The sequence below is a fragment of the Chroicocephalus ridibundus genome, chromosome 8, assembly GCF_963924245.1.
Source record: "Chroicocephalus ridibundus chromosome 8, bChrRid1.1, whole genome shotgun sequence".
Taxonomy (NCBI): Eukaryota; Metazoa; Chordata; class Aves; order Charadriiformes; family Laridae; genus Chroicocephalus; species Chroicocephalus ridibundus.
In genome coordinates this window covers 5466336-5490154 of record NC_086291.1, presented here as the reverse complement: position 1 = coordinate 5490154, position 23819 = coordinate 5466336, and the positions used below count along the sequence as shown (strand labels likewise).

At 49.1% G+C, this 23819-nt stretch overlaps 1 protein-coding gene across 4 annotated transcripts in view; it reads right to left on the bottom strand.

The window, feature by feature from the left end:
- FYB2 (FYN binding protein 2) overlaps positions 1-20922 on the bottom strand; it is a 28031-nt gene extending 7109 nt beyond the window's left edge. For 3 of the 4 annotated variants that reach the window (XR_010072148.1, XM_063342701.1, XM_063342700.1), the window contains exons 1-14: positions 20770-20922; positions 16352-17126; positions 15004-15198; positions 13880-13913; positions 10314-10402; positions 9518-9546; positions 8229-8260; positions 7279-7363; positions 6763-6916; positions 4931-5057; positions 4788-4831; positions 4415-4484; positions 2321-2404; positions 449-477 (exon numbers count right to left, since the gene is read on the bottom strand). Coding sequence is in view for 3 of the 4 variants with exons in the window: in XM_063342701.1 (XP_063198771.1) it covers positions 449-477; positions 2321-2404; positions 4415-4484; positions 4788-4831; positions 4931-5057; positions 6763-6916; positions 7279-7363; positions 8229-8260; positions 9518-9546; positions 10314-10402; positions 13880-13913; positions 15004-15198; positions 16352-17126; positions 20770-20778 (1756 nt within the window). In the remaining variant the exon portion in view is untranslated. The remainder of the gene's footprint in view (positions 1-448; positions 478-2320; positions 2405-4414; positions 4485-4787; positions 4832-4930; positions 5058-6762; positions 6917-7278; positions 7364-8228; positions 8261-9517; positions 9547-10313; positions 10403-13879; positions 13914-15003; positions 15199-16351; positions 17127-20769) is intronic. The other variant, XM_063342702.1, reaches the window with a different exon arrangement.
- Between the last annotated feature and the right edge of the window lie 2897 nt (positions 20923-23819).

The following is a 23819-nucleotide window of genomic DNA, read 5'->3' as shown; positions in this document are numbered from 1 at the left end:
CACACCAGCACCTTCTAAAGGCTGGATTAGTGGGGACAGTTTTTGCATCCACCCCCATTTACACGAGGCATGAACGTGTCCCTCCAGCAAGCAACGATAAGCAGCAAAGTTTTACAGAGAGCTGCCAGAGCGCGGTTGACTGTTAAGCACCACTGCCAGCCTGGAAGCAGTGTCTCAGCATGGACTGCTTCACACCTTGCCTTCCTAAATATATTCAGATCTGCAAAACAAATGCTCGTCTTCAAAGAAAACCACCCAAAAACAAGCAAAAAAAAACCCACCTCAAATGAAGCAAAAATGTCTACGAAGTCTTCAAAGTTACTACTGCCACATTACACGATTCTGAGAAAGGCACAATGCCTAAAGTTGTTCTTCCATCACTCAATACATTTGCTTCTTCATACACACACACAAACCCCCAAGAGACAGGTACATGCGTGTTGCTTACCTAAATTTGATACCGAGACGGAAAACAATCTGCGGACAGAAAGAGGCTTTTAGAAACAATTTTGCACATCAGCATCGCCCAAAAAGCCACGAGCACCGACAAGCTGGCAGCACGCAGCGCTCGCAGCTGAAGCGATGGAGGCAGATCTGGGTGCCACCGTGACACCAACCAAATTTGCCAGAATTACATCCCTTGCTAAATAAGCATCTCCACGGCAGCAACCAGAGCCATGTGTTGTTCATCTCACAGGTTATGAAAGTTCTACACTGCATCCAAAGAACACTCCAAATGGGCAAATGCACCCTCCTCCTGCCCACCCCTATGCCCCTTCCCAATAGCTAGAGGGTTGATCACAGAATGATAGGGGTTGGAAGGGACCTCTGGAGATCATCTAGTCCAACCATCCTGCCAAAACAAGTTCACTTAGAGGAACGCACAGGAACACATCCAGGCGGGTTTTGAATGTCTCCAGAGACGGAGACTCCACCACCTCTCTGGGCAGCCTGTGCCAGGGCTCTGCCACCCTCACAGGAAAGAAGTTCCTCCTCATGTTCAGGTGGAACTTCCTATGCTCAAGTTTGTGCCCGTTACCTCTTGTCCTGTTGCTGGGCATCGCTGAAAGGAGCCTGGCCCCATCCCCCTGACACCCACCCTTTAACTATTTATAAGTGTTGGTAAGGTCATCAGCCGTCTTTTTTCCAGACTGAAGAGACCCAAGTCCCTCAGCCTTTCCTCATAAGAGAGGTGTTCTAGTCCCATAATCTTCTTTGTAGCCCTTTGCTGTACCCTCTCCAGTAGTTCCCTGTCCTTCTTGAACCAGGGAGCCCAGAACTGGACACAGCACTCCAGAACTGGACACAGTACGCCAGTTGTTGGAGAGCTGGTAACTGTAGTCAGTAGTAATTCCCTCTTTGTAGTCTGCCAACATCATGGGTTCCCCAGGAATGTAAGTGTGACAATGATTGTAGGTATCTGAGATGCTTGCAGGAGCTTTAAGGGTTTTTTGCTACAAGACAATGTCATGAAACCCGGTGCCTCCTTCCCTATGATGATATTTAGCAATAATGCAGGAAGGAGCAACCAACATGGTGGAGTACCTACTGTGAAAAAGTTTTTAAGTAAAACAAACCTTCCTCGGACAAAAGAGGAAAGGGTTAAGCTGGAATTGCCACAGAAATAAGAAAAAGTAGCACTTTCCTGGCCTCAGGCACTGTGCACAGGGTGAGGCACACACTGGCAGCCACGGAGGATGCGGAGGACGGGCTCCGCAGGCAGCTACTGTGCACTTGAGGAAAAGGCAGCTTCCGTGCAACCTTAACCAGGGTTTTGAATATTAAATTAAGAGTACCCGAAAGGGCACTACAGGAAGTTATACAATATCCTCTATCCTAACTTATTAGACTACAGACTCAACAGTAAACTTCTTCAGCAGATGCTGTTGCCAGCTTGACTATAAATGGTACTTGGAATAAAAAAAGTCAACCCTGAAGAACCACATCAGAAGTCTCTGCTGAATCCTGGCCCACAGGTCTAGGCAGCAGGTGTCACATTTCTACGTTTCCTTGCGTAGCGGCATCATGCTGAGGTATCAGGAAGATTCCAAAGGCAGCAGAAAACCTATGAAAACTGGGACACCGCTGTAGGACCAACTGCTGTAGATTCCTCATGCCAGAGACTATGGAGAAGCTGCACAGATGGGCTATTGGCCACATCTGCCAGAGCAGCTCCTGATGAGTTCATAGAAGCCCTTCTGGCATAACTTTCCAGATCAAGCTGTATTCCTTACTCTTAGATGTCCTGCTCTCAAGTTATTGCAAATATGAATCCTGAGGTTTGGAGGGGGAAGGGGTTGGACAACCAGCGTTCTCTTACCTGAAGTTTTCCTTGAGCTTGATATTCTTCAGCGTCAACTTCTCTATCTTAAACAAGTTTCCAAATCTCTTTTGTTTTTCTGTTCTGTCCAAAACAGAAACAGATTTTAAACTAAAGAGGCACCAGGCACTGAAGTACGTGGGAGATGCAATACTCATAGCCCCAGAGATCCTGAAGCAGGTAAAGGAAGGTCAGCAGACCTTAGACCTCAGCTCAGCAGTCGGGTTTAAGACTTAACAGCATCACGTATGGTATGATGGATTCAATGGGTCAGGCACCCACACAGCAAAAGGTGCTTAATTATGAAGTCCAACCTCAAACCTTTGCTTAGCTTCACACTTTTCGGTGTTAACTGAAGTTGTCCTTCTCTAACCCGGCAACTACGGAATGATCCAGGTATATTTGGAGTAAAAATTCCTGACGAAAGGGACAAAATTCCCCAGAAGCATGCAGTGCGCATTAAAGGAGGACATCAGGAGCATCTGTCTGTGCCATCCTTCATCACACATTTTTTATTGTGTACGCTCTTGAGAAGGACGTTCCTCTACACACACTCCTCTCTGAAGCTTATGGGAGGTTGCAAAGATACACAGTGATTTTCTATCTGCAAAGAACCAAGATCCTCACATGGGGGACAGGACCCATGCGCAAGTACTATTACAAATACTTTATGTGTATCAGCATGCCTAATCCTGCACATGGGATCAATGGAAAGATTCCATAAAGACTCGTTCGGGGGTTAAGACACTGACCTCTGAACCCCGTGAATTTGGCCCCAAACCCTAGCTTTGTGAGGAAACCCAGCGAGAGGCGCTGCTCCTCCGTGAATTAGCAATAGAGTTTAATTTCTGCTGCTGTTCAGCAGCCATGTGCAGAGGGGCGCAGAAGAGGTTTGGGCACGCTTCCCGGCGGGTGCAGGACATGCGTGGTTGGTCCAGGAGATAGATGCAGATGCCAACACACCACCCACTCATTGGAGAAGCTCGTGCACATCCACCACTCAACTCCCATGGACAACTTGCAGAGAAATGGCACTTTCACCTTTCAATAAGTGCCCGGTCACCTCTAAGGCTTCAGGTTTCCCATACTTTTTCCCCCCCTCTCCGACACACGCAGGCTCTACACGCGCACATCAGCTAGACTTGAATCCAGATGCAAGCCGGTACGAGTCTCACATCCGTAAGGGAAAAGCAGATGTACAGCAACACCTTATTATTCCTCCCACACTGCTCCTTAGACGGGAGCCACCAGATGCACTGGAAGCAGTTGTGTGCAGCATCCCCAGCCCATATGCCGTTCCCAAAGGCTGTCTCTGTTTCTTACAAAAGGATGCAGGAAACCTTTTACTGCACGAGGGTAGGGAACCACACAAAGCTAATAAGCAAAAACACGACTGACTTCCCATTTCACCTCTTAATCCGTTTGGGAAGCTCAGGCAACGTAGAAACCTGAGGCGGCAAAACTCATTGCTTTTATAACACACCCCGTGGAAGCAAATATCTTGAGAAGCTACGTAAAAAAAGAGCAGGTTGCGAGTTAGTTACAGCATGTCAGCTGCAGGCATTAGCTCACAGCCTGGGCTCCTTTCAGCTTTCCGAACTTCTGCGATCTGAAATGTGAGCGTTTTGTCCCTTTTTTTTTTTTGTGGGGACAAGGTCCCCGTTCGTGCCTTGGGCATTACCTCTTTTGGCACACACACACAAAAAAAAAAAAAAAAAAAAAATAAAAGGTGCAATTTCTCAGCTACAGCCGAGCAACGCTTTTGATCAAGGGAAGGGTGGCAAGAGCGTCCTGTGTGTTTTATGCGAGCAGAGGGCTGTAAGGGGAGCACTCCCAATGGATGGAGAGTGCCACAAGCTCTAATAGAAAGGCCTCACTGCTTAGGGGGTTAATTTTGGTAACTATTTTTTGCTCCCTAAGTGCCAGCCAAAGGGGAAAAAGGGAAGAAGAGGGGGAAGCCCACCCATACAACTTCTCTGCAGTTGCATTTAGGAAAAAAAAAAAAAAAAAAAGGCTTCCAGCCAGTACCTGGCATGTGAAATCAATGAAGTACGGTCAGCATTTCGAAATGCAAGCTAAGAAATCGCAACTTACTCCGGTTTTGCTGGATTATCACCCCCAGTCTCAACATCTTCATATGTTTCTTCATAGCTGTTTCCTGAAACTTCAAACCAAGGCATGCAATTATCACAAACCAAGTTCAGTGGCGATGAGGTGAGGTTTGCTGGACAAATTGCACCCAGGCCATTACATTTTACTCTTACAGAGGCTTCGAGGTTGCTCAAATGAATTCCATGCTAGACACGTGTATTGCTCCCCGCTGGTTGTAATGGGAATTTAGAGCAACCGGGCCAGAAGGAGACACTATAGATGTTGAAAGTTAAATGAAGCTATTCACATCATCTCCCAGGGACCATCCCAAATTAAAAGCAGCTCCCGCTCGAGCTTCCCCATGTGCTGCACTTACTGCTGGCTGACGCAAACTGACTTGAGGCATCTGACGCTTGGCTGCTAAAAGACAGAAATATTATATGAGGATGTGGTGCAGCGTAGTTTTTAAAAGACATTTCATAGGCACATCCATTGCAAAGAGCCCAGGTCCATGCTTACAGTCTATCTTGCATTTCCTCAACGTCATCATATATATCCTCTGGTGCCTGCAGAGACAGCCAAGTGTTTTGGTTCAAGGTTGTTCCTTCTACCTCTGGCTTTGGAGCACCAACATACACATAAGGCACTGGAAACGAGAAAGGACCTTTGCTTTAGAAGCTTTTCTCAGGAACTACTCTCAGGGCAAGGACAACTGTTGAGGACAACAGTTGATGCCACAACAAATAAGAGCGTACAGACACACCTTCCATTCCAGGAGACCAGGAAAGTCTCTGATCTGATCCACTTTGAGAAAGAAAACGCATTGAACTTTAAACCATTTTAAAGCTTTGAAATATTTTAGGTTTAAAAAAATTAAAACATCCATCAATATTCTCTGTTGTGGCAGCTCTGACCTAAACGCTCCTCACCAGAAAACGTCCCAAGAGACTATTCATGGATGTTCACAGAGTGATTGAAGGGTGGGCTTAGCATGGTTGGTGGAGATGCTGAGATCCAAATAACCGGCCAGCCCATTGGGAATACACCTGTAAATCAACATCTCAGAAAGGAGACAAGGAGAGAGGGCATCCCGGAGATGTATTTCACCAAGGGCTGGAATAGACCATGAGAGCTGCACCTCATGAGGTGTGAAAAAGATTATTCCTGGAGGACTCTGTTAAGCGGCAATATCAAATCCTTAAAACTGGTTTAAGAGAGTTGGAATAACGTAGAAATGCAGCCACACAAATAAAAGCAGATAGTGTTTCTAAACGAACACAGGTGTACCAGAACCAAATACGGTCTAGTTAATGACCAAAATTTCTGCAAAACATTCAAACCCCCATGAAGGAGAAAAGACCAGGGGAGTTGCGGGGGCGGGGGGACCAAACAGTTCTCCGAATCAGCTTCTCTGGTGACGCAATAGCAGGAGGCTCACCATGAGCATTTAAAAAAAAAAAAAAAAACACAAAACCAACAGAAATTACCTCCAGCTGTTCAAAGGTCAAGCAAACCAGCAAGATTTCTTACAAAAACAGACACCAACCCAACCAGAAAATTATTATGAAGTGATTTAAAATAAAATTAAAAAAATAAATAAAACAACCGAGGTCCACACCAATAACAACAACCACAGTCAATTTACACTTCCTCCTTCACACTCCTGGTCTGCCCGCAGAGCCCAACAGAGGTACTTTTCTCTCTTTCATCTTTGAAATGCTGCCCTAGCACACCAACGGCTTGCACAGGCAGGCGAAAGCCTTTGCAGAATAGACCCTGTGCCCACTTACACCTGAAGTTGCAAAATAGTGCTTACAGAGGAGACGTGCCTGGGTTTAATTGTGCACCTATCACCAGCTCTGGATGTTACCTCCGAATATCGTGACAGAAGGAGCACGAAGTCAGTAAAAGACTCACTGGAACTACTACGAAGATGGAACAAGGAGCCACCATCCATCTTAATAAGGGATGGGGGAGGCTTCAGGCTCTCATCCTGCTCACGTGTGTTTCTACCACAAGCCTCAGCCAAACCCTTTTCTGAGCCTCAATAAATTATGAGAAGCAGAGGAGATGGATTTCAGCTCTCTCGGATAAGGGCAATCTGTTAGAAAAACAAACACCTCGGTTTGAGTTATGCAGATGGTTAACCAACTTAGGAAGCTATTTGCAAAGCCAAAATAAATGCTTCAGACCAGAATACAAATGCTCATGCAACCTTTTGCCCTGGTTTAACTAAATTGGTTCAGGAGTTGTATCCAAATTTAACATTATTTCCCATATGGAAGAGACATTTGGGCAACAGATGGGCCTGAGGATTGAGGAAACACTCAACAGCGCAATGAGATACTCACAGAACTTCGCTCCGTCTTTTGCCAGCCCTTGTGGGGTAGGACGCTTCGCAGTCTGGGCACTGGTCACATCGTGCTTCACTTGTGGCACCTTCATCCCACCTCTACCACCTTCCTTGGTGTGGCTAATGGGAGATACGTATTCATTTTCACCTGTCTGAGATCAGACATTTGGTTTGGTCAATAGAGTCTTTAGAAACAGCTTTCTAATATGAGTTAACATAACTTACATATATACGTCTATAAGAATATAAGTTATCTTTCTGTGGACTTAAAACAGTTTCACACCCTTTTCCATCAGGGCTTTCTGGCAGACATAGGTGCTGCTTGGCAGCACCACCTGCCTTTTAGGCAGCAGCAGCTGAACATTGAGCAGGCAAAAGAGGAGGCAGAAAAACCCCAGGCCTCAAACTCCAGGACCGAGGACTCAAATTTCAATTGTTTCCCAAAGAAAGGGAGGATAGAAGGAGAAAAGACATCCTACAGTATTTATTAAAAGTAATCTCAAGGATACAGTACCTTGAAAATTTTCTTTCCTTCCTGTTTCTCTCCTTCAAGACTTGTTTTTTCCTCTTTTTCATCCTCTATTATGGCTCTTCCAGGACTGAAAATGTCAGAAATGAGAGACATCTTGGAACCGAGACGCTTTAGCAAAGTCACAGGCAGACAGATTGCTTTATGGTTGTGCCCAAATAAACAGTCATTTTCCGTCTGAACGAGGTAGATGCCAAAAAGACCACCAGTACTAAAAGTAAGGGCAAATCCAAATCTAAAGGCCACTGGTTACTTGGGGTGATGGCAATCACTCTCGGAAAAGAGACAAACTAAGATGATTGTTTTCTAGTAGCAGCAATGGAAAAGCTGGATCTATTTGCCATTGGTGGTACCTGGCGGTGAGATGTGCCTCTCACCACACTATATTGCAATTTAGGGAAGAAGATACAGCAACAGGAGGCAGAACATGATACCTTTTTTCCAGCATCACAACTTTTCCCACTGAAGAGGCCCCCTTTTATCACATGATTCTTCAACCCCCATCAAAAAACCCAGCCGTCAGCCAGTGACAGTAATTGCACACTGCAAGGAGTTTGAAAGGTGACATTTATAGGGTGAAATTCAGTGTGGACCTTGCCTTTACCACACGGCTTTGGACCTGGAACCCGGCGTCCCAGTATGCGAGTCTCACACCTCTCCCTTCTTATGCTGAAAGAGTTCAGGTTTCAGCAGGAAAAGACAATGGATTTTCTGGTGTGCCAGAGGAGAGAAGAAAATCTCCCTTCCAGATATTGCTTTAGAATGAAAATAATCTTGTAAACCATGAGTGCTGACAGAGAAGAGCATCATTGTCTACATTGTCTTGGTCATGAAATATATGAAATTTCTTTCTATTTACTGAGTGTTACAATATTCTAACCCTAACCTGGGTTAGTTGTGGGGTTAGAAGCTCGAGAGAAAGGAAAGGAAATTACCTGGATTTGGCAAAGAAAAAGGTCTTCTGTTTCTAGAATAAAGAAGAGGAAAGCCTTCAGCCACTCTGCTTTTCTCAGCAGTTGAGCTTTTATACAAGGCCTCAACTGTCATCTAGTATTTAAAGAAATATTTCTTCAGAAAGCCCAGAAGCATTTTACGTTTGGAATAGTCATCAGACAAGGATATTTCCTCTACTTTGCAGGACAGGGGATACACATATTGACAAACTGTACAGGGATAATATAACAGTGCAAGGGATCAGGCCAGTGCAGCTACTGGTCAGAATGAAAGCAATTACAGGTTGGAGAGCTTACAGAAGAGGAGGAAGGTTTTTTTATTAAATAAAGAATTTTCCAACCAACCATAAAATAAGACTACGGCCAAGCCAGAGAACGTCTCTGCAAATCACGCACAGATAAGTGCATTTGGAAACCTGTGCTATTTCCTGGACAATTTGATTGCTTTGCAAGTCAGGACTTGAAAGTGGAGTTTGACGTTTTCCAACGAGTCGTTTCTCCTCTTTCAGCAGAGCCGGAACTGATACCCAGTACATGATCATCCCCTGGCACGAGGCGACGTGTTCTCTCAGCCCAGCTACCCCCCGAGAGCCCGGCCGTACAACCAAGCAGGTCTTCTCTGGGGACAGCTGTAGCAATTCCTGCCCTCTGCGATGCACTATCCTGCCTTCACTGCAGGATATCTCCACTGCCAAGGTAAGCTTCCACCCCCTTTGTAGCCAGGGTAAAATGACCAGAGTCAGGTCATAGTTTGCAGCAGAGATATCCAGCAGGAGGGGATGAAAACCCATACAGCCGTGCCCACAACAGTCGCCCTCACTTATGAGCCAAAGCTCAAAGCGTGCTGCCGTGAGAAGGAACTTGGCTCAATTTTGCTTTTATGCCTTCACAGAGGGATTACCAGCACCAGCCCCACCTTTGACAGGAAATTCCAGAACAATTCAGTGGATTTTCCCTCCAAGAATTCATGATCTTGATATCGGTGGTTGACACTTACTTGGTCTACCACCAACGTCCAGATGGTGTTATCACTTCCTTACATGATTGCAGAGGAAGTCGAGGGAATTGACTCTCTCCCCTAGTGTGTTTGGAAACCTCATTAGTCCTCATGCAATTTCTTACTTAGGTTTTGAGAGTCTTCACAGACAACACACACAAAGAAATACTCAGCAGATAAGAAATACAGATATTAAAAATTTCTAAGATAGAACGCACTATATGTATGGTACAGTCGAGCCTAGAAGATCAAAAGCAGCTGTGAGGACACTTACCTTGTACTCTTGAGGCTCTTCCTTAGGTACTAGAAAAGATATTTGTGAACAAGTATTACATTTCAGTCAGTGTTAAAGTCACTGCACTTTAAGTTGCAAAACCCGGCTTCAGCCCACATGCTCAGCGTCCAGGCACCCATTCACCGTGGTACATTCACCGTGTCCTACTGGCCACGTCCTTCAATTTGCTATTGGAATGTTGGCTTACATTCAGAGGACTGCGGCATCGAGCTTGGCTGGCCACAGTTTTCATAGCCCCTGGGGCAAACCCAAAAGGGCTGTGGTGGGCTCCCCCAGGGAAGTTGCTTGGCTCCTGTTCCAATGGGAGAGAAAACCAATGCACAAGGCAGAAACTAACCTCCCCCAAAAGGGAAAACTTTAAAAAAAGTAAAAGCAGAGCAGTGGCAACTCTGATAGAGAAAATTACACTGTGAAGAAGTAGTGACGGAGATGGAGAAGTTCTGTACCCTGAAAAAAAACCCTGTTCCCAAGAAGATGCTGAGGTTTGCCTCACTACCTTATTTTCTTTCTCTTCTACATGGGTAGTGTCTCTTTAACTTTTCCCCAGCGCAATTTTACACTGAGCACCGTCTCACCACCAACATGCTGGTTCTTTTTTGTCCGTGCCTCATTCTGCGACAGTGCCCAGAGGGACAATAGAGGCAGTCATCTTTGGTCACCCCTACCAATGTGCAGCTGCTTTTTTTCAGCTTGGAGAAACTACATTATTTCCTTTTTTAAAGGCTCTGTCCCAGATAGCGTGTAATTCGCCTCGCAACCTCGCCTTGCGAAGTACCTTCAATGACACACAAGGTTGTGGCGTCCCCAGACTGATTCAGGTACATCGGGGTTTCTTCATCATTATGCTGCTCTTCAAGTTGAGCACTGAGAAGATGAGAGAAAAGAGACAAGTGATTTTTTTTTTTTTCTCGTCCTTTTAGAAGTCTGAAAAAGAAAAAAAATTTGTCTTAAGGACAAGGAATTCGAGTGCTTTGATACTGAGCCTACAAGAAAGCCGAGCCTCCCCCCGACTCCACACCCCCACTGCTTTTCCTTTGGGAGGACCGGCAGCATTTATAGGGCTCGTGGCACATCAGGAGACTTCATACTGGGATTATGGGCTTCTGCCTACAGCGATCCCTCAAGCAGACACAGAACAAAAGGTCCAAGGAAATCGGAGCGCAGCATTTTTCAAACCTACCACCGCGACTTAAAAATTGATGACAACCCCGCTGCACCGTTTGGCATGCTGGTTCTCGCTTCAGGAAACAGGAAGGGGAAAACACAAACATCAGAGGGCACGTATAAACGTCCTGCTCCTGAGCTTTATCAAGGGACGCACTGCACGCTGACACGGCGAGTGGCACTTGCCATCCACGGGGGGGACACGAGGTGTCCCAGCCACAGCACCGCACAGCCTCGAGCATTGGGCTTCCCAGCCCCGTCCCCATCTCCTCATTCTCCTTTTTTCTTTTCCTCCTCCGGCAAGTCAAATCGGATTTGTTTGGGAATGGGTGCAGAGAGAAATCCAAGCTTTCCCAGAGCTCCCAGGCAAAGCCCCCAGGCTTCCCCTCCGCCCACGGCAGCCGAGGTTTCGGCAGCTCGGGAGCGTACTGGGAAGCGGCAAATGCACAAGACGCAGCTTGCAAGACCTGCGGGGGACAGGCTAGGGTGGTGAAAGAGCCTCGGGAAGAGTTATAGTGAGAACCTCCGTCTTTTAACAGTAAGCCTATAAAAAAAACCTCAGGGAGGGTTTGGTCTTCCTTGAATGACCCTGCCGTCACAACGCAGCATCAACACAGTCAGGACTAAGTAGCTGTTGCAAACCAGAACAAGAGGAACAAGGACCTCAAGGTGCATTTTAACAGTAGAGAAATCAGAGTAAGAAAGGACACCTGAAGTCGAGCAGAAGCTTGTGTTCATGCCGAAAGCTGCCCCCCTGCTCTCCCTTGCAGCCCCCCAGTACTGGGAGCAGTGCCTGCCAGCTTGCTGGTCCCACAGCATGTTTTCGACACATAGGTCCCGCTCACGGGGACACACATATACATAGTGCATTAATACCGCAAGCAGGTATTTTGTCCCCACGTGCCATCGCTTAACGAAGAGGAGACCAGGAAAACCCCTACCCTTCACTTCCCCAGCCCAACCCTGGGGATAAAACCCGGGAGAAAACAGCATCCCGAGAGCTTGGCCGGACACCAGACAGCCCTTTATATAGACCCCAGTGCTACACCCATCCTGAAATACAGCTGGGTTGATGGACCCTTGAGTAGCACCAGTGAAGACAGAGTGTTTATCCCCAAACAAGGAACCAGAGCTCAAGATTAGCTGGCACAAAAAACTACGTCAGCGTCTCTACGAGACCGGGCTTCATTAGAGGTGAGGCTCCCTGGGCTTCAGGGAGGCGAATTTCTGCCCCCAAACCCCCGCGATTTTGCTTTCGTTCTGGAGTTCATTTCACTCATTTCCCCAGTTATCACACGGTTAATATTTAACAAGTGACCTATTGTAGAGACCACACCACAAGTATTAGAGGAAGATAGCTAATCTTGCTACAATATATTACCAGGACAGCTTCCTTGTGGTGCGTGACAGCCTTGGAGCCGGTTATTTTTTGACCAGTTCTCTTCTGACAAGTACAGGTTAAAAGTTAAACAAAACACGAGCCAAGGCTGGCAGGAACACCTCATGATGTGAAAAGCACAACTCGCTGTGTCGTTAGCCGCGAGAGTTCATTGTGTGGGCACAGAAAGTATTTTAAGAATTCACCTCTTTTTGCTCTGGTTCAGCCATTGTTTCCTGTTTTCCTAGCTGCGTATTCCCGCATCTAAGACAAAACAACGCACACGAATATCTTTTTCTCCACTTTTGCTGTCCCTGTGGCACGGAGCCAGGACCACTACACGACCCACTCAGGGCAAGCCAGAGACGTACCAGAAAAAGCTGGGATCCCCTTGTATGCAAAACCAATTCCGTCTGCAAGATTTTTAGGCAGGTTCAGACACTTCTGGAATCAGAAGCTGAACCGGTTGGCTCACGTCCTCTGGTGAGCGAGTGTGGACCACCGCTCAATAAAAATCTCACCATCTGGAGACAGCTGAAAGTCCTGGGGATGGGGAGGGAGGGCAGTGGCCGCACAAACACGCAGGAGGGCAAGTTCCTCTGCTGCTGGCAAAAAAAACCCCAACCCTCTGCACCTGCCAGTTACGTCAGGGCTTTGTTTCAGCAACAGTTCTCAAAAGCACCTCTTTCCTAAAAACACCGAGCTTAAGTGCATGGCAAACAGGAAGGGAAAACGTGCAGTGGGTGGGTGCAAGCAAAGCACTGGCAGTGTTTCCCTCCAACCAGCTGAACCAGACCTAACGAACACAGCAGGGCTCTCCACGCTGCTGAAAGAGCTTGGAGGAGAAAATAGGGAGGAAGCTTTCTACTTTAGGAGAAGGTCATCCCAGCCGGCTTTGAGCTTGCCACGTAGGTTCGCCCTACCCCCAGAGCTGCATCAAATCACTGTCTACGGGAGTGGGATGTTCCCTCCAGGCTGCACGGGGATCATAGAATGGTTCGGGTTGGAAGAGACCTTAAAGATCATCTAGTTCCACCCCCCTGCCCTGGGCAGGGACACCTCCCACCAGACCAGGCTGCTCACAGCCCCGTCCACCCTGGCCTTGAACCCCTCCAGGGATGGGGCAGCCACAGCTTCTCTGGGCAACCTGGGCCAGGGGCTCACCACCCTCAGAGGGAAAAATTTCTTCCTAATATCTAATCTAAATCTCCTCTCTTCCAGTTTAAAACTGTTAACCCTCTTTTTATCGCTACAGTCCCTGATAAAGAGTCCCTCCCCAGCTTTCCTGTAGCCCCCTTTAGGGACTGGAAGGGGCTCTAAGGTCTCTCTAGAGCCTTCTCTTCTCCAGACTGAACAACCCCACTTTCTCTCAGCCTGTCTTCATAGCAGAGGTGCTCCAGCCCTCGGATCATCTTTGTGGCCCTCCGCTGGACTTGCTCCAACAGGTCCATGTCCTTCTTATGTTGGGGGACCCAGAGCTGGACACAGTACTCCAGGTGGGGTCTCACCAGAGCGGAGCAGAGGGGCAGAATCACCTCCCTCGACCTGCTGGTCACCCTTCTTTCAATATGGCCCAGGATGCGGTTCGTTTTCTGGGCTGCGAGCGCACACTGGAGGCTCGTGTTGAGCTTCTCATCTGCCAACACCCCCAAGTCCTTCTCCTGAGGGCTGCTCTCAATCCATTCTCTGCCCAGCCTGTATTTGTGCTTGGGATTGCCCAAGCTTGGGATGCCCCAGCATCACGGGATGGGGGTGCTCCCGTCACCTACGAGCCACACGTTGCCTCACCACAAACTCACCTTTCAGGAGTCAAGTAATCCTCTTCATCAGCAGCTGCACACAAAGACACAGAGGATTAGCCTTTGAAGGCAAGACCACTCTCCTACAGAACACGGGCTGCAGCGACGGGGAGGTGTGACGGGGAGGGCCCTCGCTCAAGGCAGCACACCACACACAAAGGCAGGCGTGAAATAAGATTGCCAGCAGAAACTAGGGATGTGGCTATGTTAATACGTCGTTATTTCATGTTTCCAGGCAACAACCTCAGGCTTTCTAGAGATCAATAATTGAGCAATATTTAGAGAGCATGGAGACAATGACATATAAATCTAACTAGTTTCCTTAATCAAATTAATATAGTTAGAAAAGGCAAATAGGTTAGAAAAGAGTTTCAGTGAAAGCCTCTCTCTTATTCTTATCAAGGCCAGGGCAGACCGATAAGCACTGGCACAGTAAAGCCAAAGAGAGTTTAGCCGAGCCCTTCCTAGAAAAGCAGCTCCCTTTGAGTTCTGCCTAAAGATCTGGCTATAATTAAGCCTGTATCTATAAAGAAAAACTATTTAGCAGCTTAATAAGCGGTCCAGAATATTCCATTATGCAACATCAATAGGATTTTATTATGGGAAACTGAACTTTTGCATTTCTTGATGTTGGAACATTTAACGACGTTGCCCTCTGTTGTATTCAAAACAGAAGGGGGGGATTAGCAGACCAGTTTCTACCGATTTTATTGTGCCTTCCCACAGTTGTGAGCCGCAGAGTCAAGGCATTTCCCACTGAAGCGGAGCGATAAAGATCGGCTCGGCGCGGACGCAGCTGCTGTTGCTTTACAGCCAGCTGTAAAGGGCTCACAACGCGCTGCAGTCGGGAAGAAAGTGGGTTTCTGCATGGGGGATGACGTCCAGCCTGGAAAAGCAGATCCCTTTTCCAGAGTAAGAGCAAAAAAAAATAATAAAAAAAAAATCAGATCAGCCTCACTGAAACTGTTGGGCTCTTTTTCATGTTTGAGGAAGATGTTAGAAACAAGTAACAGCGTCTTATTTCCACGTGCTTGGAATGGGGGCTTTATAGATATCAATAAACGGCGAATTAGTATTCATTTTCTGCAGAACAGGTTTGGGGAGAAAGACTAGAAATCTCTTACTTGTTTCATTTCCTCTGTGGACCGAAGGCGCGGAGCTTCGGAAAGCGCTGAGATCAAACTTCGGGGGTCTTGCCGGCTTCCCGGGGGCTGGACCCAGGGATTCGACTGAAGGGAGAGCTTTAACTCTTGGCCACTTGCTCCCGGGGCTGTCAAACCATTTTCCTGCTCGGGGCTGGCAGAAGGGAGGCTCCGGTTCTGCTCCGGAGAAGCACAAGCACAGGCAGCAATTAGCCCTCCTTTCAGCAAAAAATCTGTGCAGGACCATTAGTTGTTATACAGACATTTCTAACCAGCCCTGCTCCCTCCCAGTTTCAGCGTCCCCGTCACACAGTGGGGCTCTTGCCATGTCAGAATGGCAAAGTAAATGGAAATGTCCGTTTTCGCAGATTTTTACAAAGTGAACCATGTTGGGGCCTCAGCTCTCGACAGCTCCCTTCCTCTGGATTATAAAATACCAGCCTAATTTTCTGTACCGATAACAGTTTAATCTGCCAGGGTTTAGAGGCGTAGCTGTTTTCCACACACAGCCTGAGCGAGGTGGCTTTCCAGAGTAAACAAAAACTTAATCTTTTCAGTGCCCCGTCACTCGGCGTGACGTCAGCAAGGAGAACTTCGCGGCATCCCAGTTTCCTAGCACCGGTTTCTGGAAGAAATATTGCAAGGAGAATGTGCTCTCCGAGCTCAAACATGACCTTTCTCAAAGCTGGGAGGGAGCGGAGCTCACGTTTACGCCATTTTAATTTGAACTAAGCTGTCTTTGCAAAAAAGCCAAGCCTTTATATGTCTGTGTGAAAACATAATAGCAGGTTATAGCCACATTTACAAGGCCGAAGCAGGCCAAAACTGAAGATACTCCCCTACCCTCACTCTTCATCCTACTCTAAAAATGTGGACAATTTCTTACTGAATCATAGAATGGTTGGGGTTGGAAGGGACAATAAAGATCATCTAGTTCCACCCCCCTGCCCTGGGCAGGGACACCTCCCACCAGACCAGGTTGCTCAAAGCCTCGTCCAACCTGGCCTTGAGCCCCTCCAGGGATGGGGCATCCACAGCTTCTCTGGGCAACCTGGGCCAGGGGCTCACCACCCTCATCGTGAGTTTTAAAAAATTTGGTGGAGATGGGGAGCCCTCACCTTCCCCAAGCTCAGCAGCAGTTTGAGACCCATTTTTTATCTACAGGACCTCCAGGGAAGGAAGGGAGTGCTCCAATGGGCCAGTTTCACCTCTTGTTTAAGGGTCCCAACTCACAGCAGCTTCTCTCTTCAGCTGCTGTATCCTGCACCTTCAGAGCGCCTATACACACACGTGCTCGTATGCTCACTGTCAAGAGTACAGCCTACTATACCTTTCTGGTGCTGAGGTTGCTTTCCTGGTGCAGGATAACCCGCCTGGCAGAACGCAGTTGCCACCGCGCTCTCAGCAGCAGCTCCATCAGAGCCCCTGTGTCCTCTGGGAGCCTGGGGAAGAGCCGTCCCGCTGCCACGCAGTGCATCCTTCTTCTGGGCAGGCAAGTCCAGCATGGGCTTGCTTCCAGAGGGTCGCGTCCTGCTGCCACCTGATGCAGCCGGAGCACTCATTGCCCTCTGCTCCGGGCAAGGGTGCACGTATAAGTTTGTTGCCCGTTGGGTTGGGAGCATGACATTTGCTTTCTCGCCGCAGGATAAAGCATTTTCCCAGATCTTCAGGGCACGGTGGAAAGAATTCGTGAGCGAAGGGTCTTCTGGAGCTGTTTGGGCTGGTCCTTGCCAATCAATGCAAGAGGATGGCAGAGGCTTCTCTGGACCTTTCTCAGGAGAACTCAGTCCTTTCTCCAAGACATTGTCTTTGTGGTCTTCGTTGTGCCCCGTCGGCTCCGTGTAACCCAGCTTGGCTCGAGGCCATGCCAAGGGGTTGCACTGGGTGAGCGCAGAGGGTTGGGAAGCAGGTTGGGCAGGTTCATGCTTAGGTTTTATCACTTCTCTCTTACTCAGAGGCAGAGGGCTGGACACGGCGTTACCTCCAGAGCCCGGCTTGGGTGGGATCTCAGTGGGAGGCTTCCTGCGCGGCTGCACCAGCTTGTGGGCCAAGTTGGAGTCGTTTTGAAATTTTGCTCGTAGGGCTCTGATATTAGTCACACCTTCCTGGGAGGGGGAAGAGAGGAGAACACAAAACATCTGCTTTCAGAGGTGGCCACAGGCAATTTATACCATCATGATCCTTTCAGAGAGAAGGAGGCCACAGACTCCACCCTGGTCACCAAGGATATGCAGAGCCTGGTGAAACTTTTGAAGCAGGTGAGCAGAATTAACTCATTCAAAGGATCCGCCAAAGGGTGACAAATCACTCCGGATAAAGGCAATAGAGCAGAGATAAGGGGAAAACACAGGAGCAGAGCACGGCAACGCAACCAAGCAGAGCCAGCGGGAACGGCAGAGAGGGCTCCTGCTCCCCAACATCACCCAGTGCTGGAGAATCTCCTTCGAGACACCCAGGCAAACACTAAAATGAACATTAGAGCTTCCCAGCAGAGGTGCTGCGATACCGCTTGTGCACCTGCCGGGCAGGAAAGCTGCACTTCATTTTCAGTACACAAGTACCAGCCAGAGGAGAGGGCGATGCTGCTCCAGAGATCCCCAGTCCATTCCCTGCCTCCTCTAGAAAATTCCACCATGGGAAGAGAAGCACCAAACATCCCCCTTGGTGGGCTCCAAATGACCCCTGGGACAAAACCTTCTTCCTCCACCATGTTGGTTCAGCTCAGGGTCCCCGTGGCTCTTTGGATGCTTCTCCCCTTGCTGTTGTTCCCACCCCACGAAGCAGAGGACACACAAATCAAACACGCAGGATGCAAGGACAGCAAGAGCATCTCCCAGTCCATGTGATGAATACAGGCTAAGATACTCAATTCCTCTCCGGTACATTTACCAGACCCCAGGTTATATACGGTTTTGAACAAAGAGAGCTGATCAGCGACGGCACAGTTTAAAACTCCATTTAAAGAACGTTTTGTTTCGGGCCTTTGTCCCCAGGAATCTCACCGTCCCGTGCTGGAGAAAGAGGACCACAGTTTTTGCCTGCAGTGTTGTGGCTTCAATTCAGCCCTGAACTGAACTAGGGAGGAGAAAATATGAAGAAAAATTTACGAGCTACTTAAGTCCTTGAACTGCTCTATAAGTTTTTATATGCCATGATTACATTAGGTGCACTACTCTGGCAGCTTAGCTCGGTGCGGAGAACTGTAAGGCTTCACGAGAACATGTCTAATGAGGAAATTGGAAAAAATTATCTAGGACAGAACTTCGTTATTCTGAAAAAAGCCCCAGCCTTAAGTGTTAAGGCAGAACAGATGAATAGCATACTGAGGTTTTATTGCATTTAATTGCACGATTTATTAAACACTGACAATTTCTCTTGAATAACCCCTTTCACTGACTTTATTACTTTCACAGGGTAGCGCATGATGTAAAGAAACAACCCTTGGGGGAGAGGCCTGAATTGCTCCAATTATATTTCATATTAGTGGTCAGCAGCGCGATGCCGGGTAAGCTGCCCAGACAGCCTAATCCAGCGGCGAGCCGATGGGAACGGGAGTTTTCGGAGGCATACGGAGGATGAATCAGATTTTGGAACAAAAAAATAATAATCTCACGTGTACCCGACCCCTCCAGCGATGCCAGACAGGAAATAAAGCAGCGAGGTGCCCTAATGCAATCGCTCCGAGTTTTCGCACGTGCCGCCGCCGCAGTTGAAGAGTTCAATGCTGTTTGCCTCTCCCTACTGATTTCCTTTGCTGTAGTGCGTGGTCCCTCGTCCGCGCCCTCGGAAACGAAGAAAATAGAAAAGAAAAAGCACCTGCATGGCTCAACGTGCCACAGGCGAGGCGGACTCCTGCGAAACAGGGGTTGGGGTCAGGCCACTCCCTGGCACCGGCTGTGACAGAAACGGCTGTGACGGTCACCAGCTTGGCACTACCTTTAATTAAAGAAGGATGGATACGAGCCTCCCTTTTTCCCACCCCCCTCGAGTTGTTATTCCTCTCGCCTTGAAATGGCAGCTTCAAATGATTTGCCTAATTAACGGAAAGGTTATCTCGTTGCTATCTGCACTCTCGCTGTGCAGATAGAACGCAGTTTCCCTCAGTTTGCAGCCTGCTGGTATATTGGTACCGATGTCACGAGCAGACCTGGTGTGGGAGGGACGCATGGCCCTGATGCAATTTTCCCCCACCACTTCCTTGCAGAGGGCTGAGGTGCAATGAGTTCTCCCGGCCTCTGCGGGGATGATTTTCCGTCAGAGTCACAGAATCACAGAATGGTGGGGGTTGGAAGGGACCTCTGGAGATCACCTAGTCCAACCCCCTGCCAGAGCAGGGTCACCCAGAGCAGGTGGCACAGGAATGCATCCAGGCGGGTTCTGAATGTCTCCAGAGATGGAGACTCCACCACCTCTCTGGGCAGCCTGTGCCAGGGCTCTGCCACGCTCAGGGTAAAGCAGTTCCTCCTCATGTTTAGGTGGAACTTCCTATGTTTGTCGGGACTGTTTCAAGCCACAGACCCATCCGATCAAGTCTCCAGCTCCCCGAGACTCCAGCACCTTAAGCCAGCTCAGGGAGATGCTCAGCCTAAACACGGTGCCTGGTGGGTCGCAGGCATGTGGGACACACACGAAGTCCCAGTGCCCCACCAGCCCAGGGAGGCTTCAGCGCAGCTCCCCTGTAAATTAGACCAGTTGACAAGTGGGGAGAATACACTAATAAATTTAAAGGACTGCCAAAAGCTCCCAATGTGCATTACAGCTACATCTGGCCAAATAATTCACTCTGAATAACAATAATACATTTGGCAAAAGCCCATGCAAGATGAGAGAGGGAGAAAAATAAAAAGGAAACAAACTTCCACTGGCCGGAAAGCTATGAGCATTACAAAGTCAGGGGACAGCTAAGTTTTCCATATTTTCTTCCTATAAATAAAATGTTCTTCTAACATTAATATCATTCTAGGAAGCAGGATAAAGCCCAGCTTAAGCCTATGATAAGGACACCTTTTAGAAAGAGCAGCAGCTGGAGGTTTGTGCCGGTACCAAAGATTAACCAAACTGAATTCCCATTAGTTTTCTCCATTTGCTTTTCTAAAACGCGTCGACGCCGGGAGAGAAAAAGCCCACTCAAGATGTGCCACGCAGGCCAGCCGAGGGGAAGCACTGCGCGTTCCCCTCCTGAAATTTTTCTGGTTTCATCCGTTCTTTTATCTGGATTTCCGAGGGTGCTCCCGTGGGTAAATCTTTAATCAGCGCTGCCCTCTGCCCCGCAGCGGGGCGGCTGGAGCCGAGCCCAGGCACCCTGGGCACGCCGACGAGAGCACGCCGCAGATACCGGCTACTCATTAACCCGCTGGCTTCTCCCGGAAAAAAATAAAAATAAAATAAAAAAAGTCCACCTCTACTTCTTGTTAAATTAAGAGTCAGCAACCGCAGCTCATCTCAGAGCGAGGGCGGGCGGGGGGGGAAGAAACCAGGCAGCGGGAGCCCCTCAACCCCTCTTTTGGGGCAGAAAAGCTGTCCCTTTGGGGTCCCCACGCAGAGCAAACACGGCATCGAGAGCGCACACCTCACCCCGGCACTTTGGGCAGATAACAGCCCCAAAGCTACGAATCAGCAGCAGAAAATCAAGCAGCAAATCTTTCAGCGGGGGCCGGGAGGTGGGGGGGGGTGGGCAGAGGAGACGGAGGAGACCAAGCAGCCCGTCGCTGGGGTGAGGGTGGGAAGGAGCGGTGCCCCAGCAGTTACCACGTCCATCCCTTCGCCTCTTCGTGCCGGCTCCAGCGGTTCAGCCCGGTGGCATGTTTCCCTGCTTCCCGTTCCGTGGCTCGTCCCAGCCGCTGCCGCCGCAGCACCCGGCGAGGCGGGGCGAGCCCGAAAACGCACCTGGGCCAAGGCGTGGGTCTGCCCCGGGGCGGGGAGAGCCTCACCCGGGCTGAGCCGAGCCGGCGAAGCACAACCCTGCCTGGCCACGCTCCCTTGACCCCACTCACGGGTTCCCCGAACCAGGAACGTCGAGACCGCGGCAGGCTTTGGATGGGCTGAGAAAGGGAAGAATCAGGTTTGGTTTGCTTTTTGAGGGAAGGAAGGGCACTTCTCCGTGGCATGGGTGCCCCTATAGCACCCGCGTCCATATGGTGTCCAGTTCTCAGGTCCCTTCTCACACCTGGGGCAAGCGAAGCTGAGGAGACCAGAGGAGTCCCACCATGCCCAGCAACAATCCTTACCCCCACCTCTTTGTAGGTCTCCCCATGGGTGACACCCATCCTACTGCAGCAGCTCAGCCTGCACCAGGCTCTTCCCCAAGCCGAAGCCAGAGACCTCGGAGTGATTAAAACAGACATTTCCCTGGAGGAACCAAGTGTTTCCTTCATCTCTGGAGAGCAGAAACAAAAACAGAAACAGCAAAACCAGGCATCCTCGCTGATGCCCACACATATTCCCTGGCAATGCAACTCTTTCCATGGTGCGCTGTTTCTCAGAGTCCTAAGGACAGACCAGTTAAATTAGGGCAAACAAGACTTTTCCCATCACTGGGTATCTCTGCCCTGGAGAACAGCCTGAAAGAATCTGTCCAAACATTGAGCCCATGTTGTTACGGAGCACATCTCCCAGGAAAACCAAAGCTGGTTAGCTTAGCAAGAAGTGACCTGAGAGCTCCAGGACTTTCTTTTTCCCTCCGTAACTGATCAAATATTATTTCATCTTTCTCTGCGGGAGCACTTGATGTTTTCCTTCGAGCAGAGCCGGCCGTTGCACGGAGCCCGGGCGCTGCGCAGTATTCGGAGGTGTTTGTCAATAGAGCTTGGGTGGGCAGGGAGCCATCGGCACCCTGGGCGACACTCACCCATCACAGACGGGTCCTAGTCCAGGACACGGCCCTCTCATATACACCATTCCCAAAGAACTGCCTGGAAAAGAAACCCTGCAGCAACAGCAGGCTTTGAATTTAGGGGGAAAAGGGAGCAGTAAAGTATGTCCGTAATGTGTGGGATCTGGTGGCCAACCATGTGACACCAATCTGAAGATGTCCCAGATTTCTCTCCATGGATTTGAGGGCAACGGGGTGATACGTGACTTGCGGATGGACATTCCTCCTCGGCACATGGACATCAGGGAAAGCATTGCCCCAAGCATCCCTACCACTCTCGCGAGTGGGACCCATGCTCTCCCAGCCTAACCTGACCCTGCTTCCCAGAGCCAAGCTGGATGAGACCTGAAAAAAAACCAAAAAAAAACAGGAAAAAAAAACAGGAGAAAAAAAAGTCTCAGTCACTGGAGACATGACTCGAAGCATGAGTCTCGTTTCTCACCACATGAAAAGCCCTGCTGCTGCGTGGTGGTCTCGGAGAAGAAAGGGGGGTCCTGCTGAGCCGGGAGTTGGCAGGGAAGTCCCCCAAGCCGGGGCGGGAGTCACGATGTGATGAAAATGAATGCCAGCTTTGTGTACAGGTAGCTGGGGAGGATTTACGACCCGCCCAGGGGTATGAACGCGGGCCGTGAATTAAAGCGCTGTTGCAGAATCGGGAGGCTGTGACTTCAGAGCTGTGGTCCTGCGGAAAAGGACGGGGCAGATTCCTCTATATGGGCTCAAAAAAATAATAATAATAATAAAAAAAAAAGCCAAAGATTTCTTTAAAACACGCATTTTGTGAGTGCTAGCCCTGGTGGGTCCCCGCTTGCCTCACCGCCCTCCGACAGCAGCCCCAGGGCTGCCATAAATCACGCTGGGCTATAATAACTGCACGGGGAGCGTGTTGTAGCCGTGGTGTTGTGTAGATCAAACACCGCAGAAGTGGAAACCGACTTTTTTCTCCAGCTCTGGACCTTTCTGGGGAACGCCTGATGATAAAGAGCTGGCGCTGCTCTATGTAAGTCACTTTTTAATGCGCCACATGGCACAATTTCCTTAGAGAAACTAGACAGGTATGTCAGGAGACGACAAAACAGGACTTTACACCCTCCTGGAAAGGCTGGAGGGAAGGAGTAATCCCTTCAATAGCTCTTCCCCTCCTGCCTCACCTCTCCCGGCAGTGCTGGTGCCTCCCATTGCTCCCCACCAAGCTGCAAATTGCCGTAAGAATCATAGAATCGTCTAGGTTGGAAGGGCCCTTTAAGATCATCGAGTCCAACCATCAACCTAACGCTGCCAAAACCACCATGGATGGAGACGTCCCAGCAAAACACAACCACCACCTTGTCCACCGCCTTTACTAAACAGGCAGCAGTTTGGAGCGGGAGCCTGGGGTTTGGTCTGGGTTTGGGGACCAGAAGCACCAACCCAGAACAGGCGTTCCCAGGCACAGCTCTGACTCCAACAAAACCAAATCATAGAATCACAGGGTTGGAAGGGACCTCTGGGGATCATCTAGTCCAACCCCCTGCCAGAGCAGGGTCACCCAGAGCAGGTCACACAGGAACGCGTCCAGGCAGGTTTGGAGTGTCTCCAGAGACGGAGACTCCACCACCTCTCTGGGCAGCCTGTGCCAGGGCTCTGCCACCCTCACAGGAAAGAAGTTCCTCCTCATGTTTAGGTGGAACTTCCTATGCTCAAGTTTGTCCCCATTACCTCTTGTCTTGTCACTCGGCACCACTGAGAAGAGCCTGGCCCCATCCTCCTGACACCCACCCTTTAAGTATTTATAAGTTTTGATAAGATCCCCCCTCAGCCGTCTTTTTTCCAGACTGAAGAGACCCAAATCCCTCAGCCTTTCCTCATAAGAGAGATGTTCTAGTCCCATATCATCTTGGTAGCTCTCTGCTGCACCCTCTCCAGCAAGTTCCCTGTCCCTCTTGAA